Source organism: Brachycentrus maculatus, unplaced genomic scaffold, assembly GCF_059751285.1.
Source record: "Brachycentrus maculatus isolate JH-2025_06_01 unplaced genomic scaffold, ASM5975128v1 h1tg000478l, whole genome shotgun sequence".
In the NCBI taxonomy this organism is placed as follows: domain Eukaryota; kingdom Metazoa; phylum Arthropoda; class Insecta; order Trichoptera; family Brachycentridae; genus Brachycentrus; species Brachycentrus maculatus.
The window spans coordinates 83,971-96,017 of NW_028281225.1; the positions used below are offsets into that span (position 1 = coordinate 83,971).

The 12,047-nt window shown below is 34.7% G+C and overlaps 1 protein-coding gene across 2 annotated transcripts in view; it reads left to right on the top strand.

Moving 5' to 3' along the window:
• Positions 1-11,124, top strand: part of LOC148302098 (vitellogenin receptor Yl-like) — a 39,325-nt gene extending 28,201 nt beyond the window's left edge. The window contains exons 21-33 of one of the 2 annotated variants that reach the window (XM_088272156.1): positions 187-337; positions 1,110-1,198; positions 1,852-1,997; positions 2,520-2,590; positions 3,174-3,394; positions 3,915-4,079; positions 5,450-5,666; positions 5,997-6,378; positions 6,625-7,200; positions 8,002-8,189; positions 8,326-8,415; positions 9,089-9,182; positions 10,772-11,124. In XM_088272156.1, coding sequence (XP_088128282.1) covers positions 187-337; positions 1,110-1,198; positions 1,852-1,997; positions 2,520-2,590; positions 3,174-3,394; positions 3,915-4,079; positions 5,450-5,666; positions 5,997-6,378; positions 6,625-7,200; positions 8,002-8,189; positions 8,326-8,415; positions 9,089-9,182; positions 10,772-10,888 — 2,507 coding nt within the window. In that variant the 3' untranslated portion in view covers positions 10,889-11,124. Of the gene's footprint in view, positions 1-186; positions 338-1,109; positions 1,199-1,851; positions 1,998-2,519; positions 2,591-3,173; positions 3,395-3,914; positions 4,080-5,449; positions 5,667-5,996; positions 6,379-6,624; positions 7,201-8,001; positions 8,190-8,325; positions 8,416-9,088; positions 9,183-10,771 lie in introns of those variants that run through there. The other variant, XR_015838705.1, reaches the window with a different exon arrangement.
• The last annotated feature ends 923 nt before the right edge of the window (positions 11,125-12,047 follow it).

The following is a 12,047-nucleotide window of genomic DNA, read 5'->3' on the forward strand; positions in this document are numbered from 1 at the left end:
GCTACTTTTTCCAATTACATTCGCCTCATAAATTTGTTTTACCGTTCTTTCCCTGCTCATTCGTTCTACATGTCCAAACCATCTCAACACATGCGTTATTCCTTTTTAAAAAAATCCACATCTCAAATTCGTATTTTAACATAATTGTGTTATAGTAAAAATGATATTTGTTCTTATGGCTAATAGATCCTCAGCAATGGTGTGAAGGGAACCAATTTGAATGTAAATCTGGAATATGCTTGGACGAATCTGCAAGATGCGATGGGGAGGCTGACTGCTTTGATGGAGATGATGAAGCCGGCTGTCCTGAGCATGTTTGCCAACCGCATGAGTTTAAGTAAGTGATTATAAAATAATAACTCTCATTTATAGCAGTAGAAGTCAAGAAATGAAGGTAACAGATGCGGCTCAAAGAATTGCTCATCAAAATCAACAAAAGTAGAACTGGGCAGGTCATGTGGCACATATCGCTCACTCCTTTTAAGAATGTCATAAATAAAAAATCGGCAATTTTCAGTTGTGCATGTTTTCGAAATGCCTAGAAAATGTACTATATCCCAGCAAAAGAAGCATATTTTTAACTTAATATATACCCGCTACAGGGCACAAAGTGTTGTTTTTACATTATGATGAAAAGGTATTGTTTAATTATTTTTTTAAATGTACTAAATATTTTTTAAATGGAGAAAAAACATTCAGGTTTTACCTAAAAATATCTGTTGCAGAGTAAAAACTTCAATAAGTGGTTTGATATTTATTTTTAATACATTGTATTATATTATTAGACTTTAAAAACATTGAAAAATCAAGTTTTTTTATTTATGACGTTCTTGAAAGTAGTGAGCGATATGTCAGAGGATATATAAAAAGCGTGTACAATACATGTGTATTAAAAAACTATGCCATAATTTATACATCCGTGTTATACAGAACCGTGTTATACGAGGCCCAAGTGTATATAATTTTATTCTAATTTTATATAAGTAAGGACCTATGTTTCTTTTGCCATAACGTCTACGTATAAGATCATTTACTGTGCAAAATTACTAGTACCTTTAGACAATACTCATTGTGTGACATTTTCTATTTCAAAGCATCTTTTTCCCCAGATGTAAGTCATCTCAATGTGTGCCGCAGTGGTGGGTGTGTGACGGCCAAGTGGACTGTCACGATGGATCAGATGAACCCAACAAATGTGGTTTGTACCTTGTGCTTGCTTACTAACTGGTAGATTGCGTTCTTTGTACTGTGTTTACTTGCCATATCGTGCAGCTATGATAAAATTCCTAGTACAAATATCAGTGCTAATATGGCTTCTGGGTAGAGAAGAAAAAATCGATGCTGGTTTACATGAACAGAAAATTTATTAATAAATGAACAGAAAATATAATAGATTTATATTATCCACTGACACTTCGTGATGGAATTGCATTTTTAATTTATTATTAGATTAAAACCAATATTTTTAGCTTTTCCGCTTTTTTTTTTTTTTTTTTTTTTTTTTTTTTTTTTTTTTTTTTTTTTTTTTTGGAAAAAAAGTGGAAAAGCTAAAAATATTGGTTTTAATCTAATAATAAATTAGAAAATATAATTATTAAAAAAAATTAAAAATCAAGAAGTAAAATAATATTTTTATTGAATACGATTAAATGAAATTGATTTTGTAGACCGAAATTCCGAAAATTTCCATTGCAGTTGATGTGATAATAAACTCAAAAGTGGTCTTATACAAGTGTTTTATTTTGTTATTGAAATCATCATGTTATTCCAAAAAGTTAATGCAAAATTGATAAATAATATGTTAGATCTTTATAGGCGAATTTATAGTGAACTTGGATTCAAATGTTTCAGAATACAACAAGGCGTGCGCTCCGGGCCTCTTCCACTGCAGATCCGGAGGGTGCATTGACTCCGGCCTCATGTGCAATAACGCCGACGACTGTGGAGACGGATCGGACGAACTTAACTGTATCACTCCAGAACAAAAATTAAAAGAGGTACCTACCTAAATATCATACAGTAAATCTACATAAAGTGGATTAATTGCGCGAGTGTTTTTGCCTAGAATTTTCACTCATGAATTACATGAAATTATAGTAACTTTAAACATAAAAAGTAAATCCACTCACGAGTAGGCATAGGCCATGAAACTTAAAAGTTGAAGCCTGAGTAAAAATGGCCCAGAGCAGCCGTGTACATAGCTTTGAGAATAGGTGTCTGTGAAGAATTTTATGCATGTGGTAGTTTGACTTTGTATGGAATGAAGAGAAGGCGTAGAAAACAGCAAATCTTGGTCACAACTGTTGTCACGAAAGGGCGATTCAGTTGGCTTGGCCATGTACTGCGCATTCCTCCCGAGAGCCACCATCAAGCTTGCTTTTTTTACAAAGCATCAGGTTTGCGCCGCCCAGGACGACCACTGCTGACAGTTTGGCGGTAGCTCTTGTCTGAACTTCGTAACGTGGACAAAACAGACTGTATATTAGGGACCGATTATATATTGTTATAAAAATTTTCAGATTACTGAGTGCAATAACATGGAATATGCTTGTGATTCCGATCCCAGTATCTGTCTACCTTTATCTGCCAAGTAAGTACTCAATTCCATTTTTCAAACTTCATCAAAATGAAGTAGATACCTACTCGACCAGTATAAAAATAGCTACTTCAAAGAACTTATCTCGTTTTTGCCTGGAATTTTACACTCAAGAATTGAAATTATAGTGACTTGAACATAAAGAGTAAACTCATTAGTATGCATGAAAAAGGTTTCAAAACTGAAGTCTTAGGGTCATGATAAGCGATGTTCCATAAACTGTAGCTAGAATCTCTTTACTGGACTAAAGGTAATTTGAAAAAAACCAGTAGAATTCTCTATGTAAAATATATGTAGAATTCTCACCAATTTTAAAATGAAATAAGTAAACACTTGTTTTTAACGTTTTGGACCATCTAATGATATTTAATTGTAGAATATTTTTTTAATACATTACTTTGTTATCTACTTCTTTAGCTAAAATGTCAACAACAACAAAAATAGAACGGTTTTAAGTGTCTTCCGCTGTCTACCAACATTATGTATAAGACGCTTTTAAGCATTTCCCGCAAACAATGTATTTCTATATTTTTTGGATTAGTTGATACCAAATTAAAAAAAAGATTAATGTCTATAGATGCAATGGGGAAAGAGATTGCCCGAATGGTGAGGACGAGACCCAGTGCTCTCCCTGCCTCCCCTACGAGTGGCTGTGCGGGTCCGGCCTGGATGGGCACACGGGGCCCATAGACCCCCACAAGAACTACCTGTGCATACAGGACGCCTGGCGCTGTGACGGCACCAAGGACTGCACCGACGGGTCTGACGAGGACAAAGCCATGTGTGAAAAAATCAAAGGTACCTAAAAAATGAAAACAAAATAAATTATACTTTTGTTTGAAAGTACACGGCAACACTGAAAGACTGCCACCTGTTGAGTATTTAGTGATTTAGAATTTTTATTGCAAGTTAACACATTTCGTACTGGCTTTACCTTCATTCAAACCCTTATCTGTACCCCAATGGTGTATAGAGCACTGCATCATATAAACGCAGTGTTATCTTGATCGTTTACACATGAAGGAAAGATGATCAGCCCTGCGCTTCTTGTAACAGTCCAGGATGATATTAAATTAATAGGTGAGTCAAAATCACACATTTATTTTGACCCCCGTGGGAATCGAACCCGAGGCCTCCAATACGGTAGCCAAACACGCTGACCACTAAACTACGGGGTTTAAAGTGCATCTGACGTAAAAGTCAGAGCTACCCGTCCCACAGTTAAAATACCAGCCGGGCGCTTGGGTAGTAATACCCTTCCCGCACAAATTGTGTTAATTAAAACATGTGAACATCTCGATATATGATCTTCTTTCAGAACAACCAAATCAACAGACCTTTTTGGATCACGTTTTCCTGGAACTCAACAAGAAGAAGTGTGAAGGGAGCTACATGTGCGGCTCGGGACAGTGCATCGAGTATAGACAAGTGTGCGATGGCTACCACAACTGTTTCGATGGCACTGATGAACACGGACTATGCGGTGAGATTATATAGCTGTTTGGTCAACTTTTATAGCTATTGGTTTCGGGAACAGCTATTTTTGGGGCGTCGTTTTGCCGCATTTTGTGATCACGTGTTGGTGATCGTATTTGTTAATGTAAGGGAGTAGTGCACAGAATGAAAACAAAATGATGTTTACAGTTGGTTCCTTTATTGAAATAAATGCGATTTTATACTTAATACTGGAATCAAATAATGACAAATAATTTACAATATATGGAGTTAAAGAAGTAAAGTTAAGATCTAAATAAAACGTCTGTTCGCGTCAACGACCCAAGCAGTTCTCGCGGCCTTTCAGCTCTCTCGCTTCTGAGTCGGGTCCGCTCGGAAATCTTCGGTTTAGTTCGTATCGCCTCCATACTGTTTACGTCAGCGCGACAACTCAACAGTGTTACGACAATTACACATGAAAGTTTGTATAAAATGTGTTAAATTAATTTATTCTTCTTTACGTATCATTTGTGAGAATGTGTCCCTATTTTTGACAGTCCAAAACAGCTCCTCGAAATACAATAAACTAGAATAGAATAACAACTATGTAGTTTTTTCTACATCAATATTATTTGACTAGCAACCAGGTTTCGTCGTAACCGACATCATCAGACTAATGTGAGGCTGGACAAAATTCTATGTTATATACACAACAAGGCAGGGATTAAAAACCATGATGTATAATTTTTCTGACGTTATGGTAAAGGTTAAAAGTAATGGTCTAAATTTTGTCTAACCTCACACTAGTCTGATGATGTCGGTTAGGATGAAATCCAGTTGCTGGTTAAATAAAATTCACATGGAAAAAACTACATATTTGTTATTTTATTCTATATAAAATACAGTTCCACCAAGAAATATCAGATGTAGAAAACTTAAATCTAATACAATAAACTTTTTTTTTTAATATCTCACATTTAAATTCTAGAGTAGTAAGATTATAATGACATTTTAAAACATGGTTTGTTCAGTCAGTAAAACATATAACTGGCCGATAAATAATTTAATTGTGTTGTATCAGGAATACATATCGCTCACTCTTTTCAAGAACGCCATAAATAAAAAAAACTAGATTTTTCAGGAGTAGCGGGTAAATATTAAGTTAAAAATATGCCGGTTTTGCTGGGATATAGTACATTTTCTGGGCATTCAGGAAACATGGACAGCTGAAAATTGTCGATTTTTTGATTTACGACGTTCTTGAAAGGAGTGAGCGATATGGCGTTGGTAGTCCAAATACTGACATAATATGGAAATATTCGTTAAATAATCACCACGCTATCTGACCTGGTATTTTATGTCATTTTTTGGGGCGGTACACACTGAGAGGTCAATTAAGTTTTACTGTACTTATTCTAGACACCTCCTGCAAGCAGACCTTCTGCGACGAGTTGTGCATCCCCAGCCCCCGGGGGGCCATCTGCGGCTGCAAGGACGGGCGCGTGCTGGCGGCCGACGGGCGCTCCTGCGCGGAGCCCCCGCCCCCCTGCCAGGGGGACCCCGCCCCCTGCGCGCAGCTCTGCCACTCCGCACACCGCTCGCACCACTGCTCCTGCTTCCCCGGCTACATGCTCAGGCAAGTGGCTTACTTAATCATTTGTAACATTACATTGGACCTGTCCTAACTCAACCTGCATAACCAACCTGATCAAGCTTTACTATCTTAAGTTAAACCACCATATGTTGAACAAGAAATCATGCAAGGAATGCATCTCCCAGCACTGCTCCTGCTTCTCCGGCTACATGCTCAGGCAACTGGCTTACTTCATCATTTGTAACATCTTAAGAAACCTTTCCTGACCTAACTCAACCCAGGACTTTGATGTTAATTTTCTAACCTGACCTAACCTAGTCATTTTATCTTATGTCAAGCCAGAATTTTGATGTTAATTTCTCGCAATTTCAGGGCAGACAAGAAATCATGCAAGGCGATTGGTGAGCCCTTGTCCATTGTGTTTGTAGCGGGAGGAGACTTGAAGCGAATGTACACGCACAATATGTCCATGCGCCCCCTGCACCGAGAGAGCTCTCCGATGATTTCTGGATTGGATCTCCACACGGTCAAGCGATCGCTCTATTACTCCGTGGAGGGAATGGGACAAATCCATCACGTAGACATGACCAAACAAACTGAAGTGCTCGTCAGAGGTCTTGGGAAACCCACTCTTATCTCTTTGGACTGGATCACCGAGAACATCTACTATGTGGACAATGCAGATGCTAAAAATATTGTAGTTTGTCATATAGACAAGATGAAATGTTCCATTCTGCTGACGTACAATGATTTTGTAAGTAATGGTGTATAGCCTTTCATTCAATATTTCTCACCAGTTCTAATACCTTATAATCAGTGGTCCGTATTCCATAAAGCCCTAACTAAAAAAACTAACTAATTAACCATCACTTATATCATATATCATTTTGTCGCACTGAGAAGGATAACTACAAAGTGGACATACCCAGATTTGTATACAAAGAGTTGGACACACTTGTATTGTAATTTCTTATAGTGATATTGTTTTTTCTTTTTCTAGATTACAGCTCTAAAAGTGGATCCAATTAACCGAGTGATGTTCTTCACTGTGACAAAATGGGGTTCATTCGACCAGTCTAAGTCTACAATATACAAAGCCTTTTTGGACGGTTCCCATGTGACTGAAATGGTCGGTACGGAGCTCATTCACTGCACCGGCCTGGCCATAGACTACGAGAAGAAACTCCTCTACTTCTCGGACAAGGAGGCCAACAAGATAGAAACCATAAACTACGAGGCGACCCACCGGCGAGTGGTCCTAAAGGACAACACGTACATCGTCAAGCCTCTGCAGCTGGACATATTCGAGGACATGATATACTTCATGTCTGACGGCAATAAACGGATGACAAAGTGTACAATTTTCCCTGAGAAGAGTTGTCTGCCCTTTAGTTTGCATTCGTACGGGGCTCAGATGTTCAAGTTGGACCAAAGCAACAAGCAGAAAAATGGGAGCGATGAATGCTTGAATTACGGTTGTACCAATGTTTGTGTGATGGCGCCATTGGGTCCAAAATGTTTATGCCCGAATGGAAACACTGTAGCTAAAAATGTTGCTTGTGACAGCAATAATCAAGTGAGTTAATTATCAAAAATAATTTCAGCATTGAAATATTTATATATAGAAGTGAAGCATGGAGTTAGCTAAATAATGATGAAAGTAGACTGAATAAGAAGACCTCCATGCATTGGTGACAAAGGTGTGCACGGAAAGGGATTTGTCGGCAAATCCTAAGTCATGGTTTTTGAAAGAGATGAATGTATATCTGGGTGTAAAATAATAGTAAATGGGGAAATTACGGATCAAGTGAGTAATTTCGTATATTTGGGAAGTATATTTTCTAGGGATGGGAAGATTTATAAATATATAGAAAGGATAGTAAATACTGGGAACAGGGTGATTTGTGCCCTGAAATCAGTTAAGTATGGCGAATAAAAACCTGTCAGTAAAATCTAAACTGGCAGTACACAACAGAGTCCTGATATCAACCCTAATGCATGGAGTTGGCAAAAGAAGGATAAAAGGTGACTGAATGCATTTGAAATGTGATTTCTCAGTGCTGCAAAACGATGTATGGTCTCACTCAGTCGGCGCTTAAATGTGAGTTGGAGCGGTCAGCTCATCTATAACTCAGCTGGCGGCGAATTGGTTCTTGCTGCGAGCTGCGTAATATAATTTCCATACAAATATAAACTGGGGTCATTTGCGCTTCGGATCAAGTAATTTTTAGATGATCAGTACGGAAAAGGTTAATCATAAAGAAATGTACCATTTGATGAAAAAAAATCCCACTAAAAATGTGTTCATGTAGCTAAATGTTTAAGAATTACGGAATTTGATTTACTACTTTAAAATCAATTTTCTTATTTTTTTCAGGGTAAGAAGCCTGAAGTCACCAATTTAAAGATTCTCAATTCCACCACTTCTGCAGGAAAAAGTAACGCTGGAAGAAACGCTGCTCTTGTAATTGTCCTTTTCAGCATCGCATTCATCATGCTGGGTGCATTCTTTTTCATCAAGAAAAGAAAAGGTATTAAAAAAGGATTTTCCGGCACCAATTTCCAGTGAGTCAATTTCCCTGCTTTTTACCTAAATATAAAAGTATAATACCATATTGTGGTGCCTGCTTATTCTACATCAGGCAACACCGGAGTGTAAAATTATATTTAAAAAAATCAAAATTCATCCTTGTTCTTCTAGGGTGCATTTCCAAAATCCGACATTCTCTGGGATGAGTTCCCCATTTGCCACCTTGGGGAACATTGTAACTAAGCTGCCAATTATCAAAAGGTATGTATGGCAGAAGGTAGAATGTTTGAATCCTGGCATCAGTACGTTTTTAGAGATGATCGCAGCAAAGGTTGTATCGCAGTTTAAGTGATTTTTGTAACTTATTTCATTAATTGTGTTAATACTATTTTTTGACATGTCATTTGAGCGTGTCCAAATACTTGTTCACAAATCTGGATTGTCTCCAATTATAGGAGTTATTTTTATAGATGAAGAAGAATATGAATTTGTAGGCATTTACGGGGCCTACAACTGTTATTGGCTGGTTTAAGTGATCACTTTATACACGTGTAACATTCACCAATTCATGGGTAAAATTGGTGAATGTCACACGTGTTCTTAAGAGTCCTTTAAGGTGGTATGGACATGTGGAGCTAATGGATAGTGAGAGAATGACTATGAAAATATAGGTGGCGAATATGAGTGGGAAAAGAGAACGAGGACGGCCGAAGAAGACTTGGTACGATCAGATCAATCAGAACCTAAAATCTGGTGGTGTCAAAAGTCTGCATAATCAGAGGGCATGTTTGACTAGATGTATGGATGTGAATGAGGCGAGGAGTGTATATCAGGACAGAAGAGTGTGGAAGTCCATCCTTTCTGCCTACACCTGCGGGGAAACGGTGTGATGGTAGTAGTATAGTAGTAGTAAATTATGTATTCAATATTTTAGACCAGCCACCAATCCGAGTGAATTTGAAAATCCGATGAATCCCGGGGATTGGCCAAACAACTTGGATCCAAAAATTGTCCACATGAAACAAAAAGTAAGTTCATGTTTACAAAAAAAATATGCTTTAACGTGCAGGTCCAATTTTGTCACAAATGCAATATTCTTGCGTGAAATTTCAATGTTTAGAATGTAATCCTTCATCCCAAGTGACATTTCTGGGTACTTTGGTGTCTTATATAGTCACAAAGTATGTTTTCAGTGATCTGTGACCATATCAGCTACTAACCATAACCAGTAAAGTTACATGAGACATCTTCCTTATTTATTTACATATTAAATAAGGAAAAGTACTGATTATTTTGTTATTATTTTAGATTACTTTATTTGCTCATAATAAATCTGACAATACCTTGTTGATTATGAAATAAAATATATTTTCAATTCAATTTTTGATTTGTAAATACTACTTTTTCTTAAAATCCATTGTGACATGTGAAGCTAAGTTTATATTTTAGAGTTGTGCTCATGGGAGTTACCATTTAAAAGATAAAAGAAACAGCTTCAACATCCCAAGGGCACCACTCTAAAATTTATACTAAGCTTCACATACTATGTTTGAAAATGATGCAGAATGCATCGAAACATATCTAAATAGGTTTAATATAAAGTGATATTTAACAAGTAAAATTAATTAAACACTTGAATAATCCACTTTATCGAGTTTTATTTTTATTTACGACTAGTTTCGAAAACGACAATTGTTTTCATCTTTTGATACAAATTAAAACTAACGAATAAAAATATATTTAGGTGTATATATCGCTCACTCCTTTCAAGAACGTCATAAATCAAAAATCGACAATTTTTAGTTGTGCATGTTTTCCGAATGCCCAGAAAATGTACTATATCCCAGCAAAAGAGGCATATTTTCAACTTAATATTTACCCGCTACAGGGCAGAAAGATTTGTTTTTGCATTTTGAAGAAAAAGTATTGTTTAATTATTTTTTTAAATATACTTAATATTTTTCAAATGGAGAAAGAACTTTCAGGTTTTGCCTAAAAAGATCAGTTCCTCAGTAAAAAGTTCAATAAGTGGCTTGATATTTTTTTTAATACATTGTATTACATTTTTAAACTTTAAAAACGTTCTCCTGAAAAATCAAGTTTTTTGATTTATGACGTTCTTGAAAGGAGTGAGCGATATAGGTTAATAAATATAGGTAGGGGGGTTAAGGAACAACGTTTTTTGTAAAAGGAAACATTGATAATAATGGTGACGTATTTTGAAACAGTATATTATTAATTATTGTTTTATCTGAATTAAAATTTTTATGTATTTCTAAATTTTCTAAATTATTCATGACTTGACCTTTATTTGTAACAGAGTGTAATAATTTAAGTGTATGAGAGTCAAATGAGTGGTTAGTTTCCATTATATGATTTGCAAATTCCGAAAAATAATTACTTTTTAGTCCACGACGATGTTCTCTAATTCTAATTCTTAGACTTTTCGAAACTAGTCGTAAATAAAAATAAAACTCGATAAAGTGGATTATTCAAGTGTTTAATTTTAATAAAATAATCATGTCATTCCACAAAGTTAATGCCAAATCAATAAATAATATAAATGATATTATAATTGTTGACTGTCAAAGCAGTTAATGAAAATATATATACTTAGATTCCAGGTGCACAACTCCAAGTTCCCAATCTGTTGATTGACTCGGATTCCGATGTTGAGTCTGACAGAGATATTCACGAAGGGGACTATAAAGAAGAAACTAAGCTTTTAATATAATATTTTAAAAAATCAAGTGGAAAAAACATTTCTTCATGTTACATTCATTTAATCATCTTTATTATTTATAATAATATAATAATTGAATTTTTACATTATTTATATTTTCTGGTGCTTATGAACAATGTAGAATGATTTATTCTACTTTATACATATGTGTGATTAATATATAAAGTATTATTAGGTATAATTAATATGTAACTTTGTTTTAAAATCATTATAAATATTTTATTATAACTTAATTATAATGTCTACCGGTTTCGAAGCTAACCGCTTCTTTATCAAGACTAATTAATTATTAAGTATTAATTTATTGTATTAATATTAAGTATTAATTGATTAAGTATTAATCAGTCTTGATAAAGAAGCAGTTAGCTTCGAAACCGGTAGACATTATAATTAAGTTATAATAAAATATTTATGGTGAGTTTAAAACAAAGTTACATTTTAATTATAAAATAGAAAGTTACAAAGTTAGTGCTTCAAATATAAATTTTGATCTTTTAAGGTAATTCATAATTTGATGGATTATTTATGAATACATCATAGTCGCACAGGAGAAAGTGACCATCTAACAAAACGTAAAATGTTCAGGAGGGCCATTTAAGTCACTTTTGCTTGGCAAGAAAATAAACATCAATGCAGTTAGTCATTTTTAACAAGTCAATATATTATACTTCCAAGATTAAAATCCTTAGGCAATTTTTTCAGGGCGATATTAAGCTAGTAAGATATCAAATAGTCAATGATCACGTTTTTGTAAAAAATGCACTTGGTCACTATCTCCTGTATATTTGACTACAGTATATTTGAAATAAATATTATAACCGGCAGTTTAGAAAATGATTTAGTTACTTGTGACTTTGCATGCTCACTAACCAAAATGTGACATATCGTATTTTATCTATAGCACTTCACAAAAATTAACAATTTCATTTTGAAGACACTGCTTTTAAAATAAATAATTACAAGACATTAAGACATTTATTAAGTTCATATATATATATATATATATATATATATATATATATATATATATATACATACATATATATACATATATATATATATATATATATATATATATATACATACATATATATACATATATATATATATATATATATATATATATATATATATATATATATATATATAT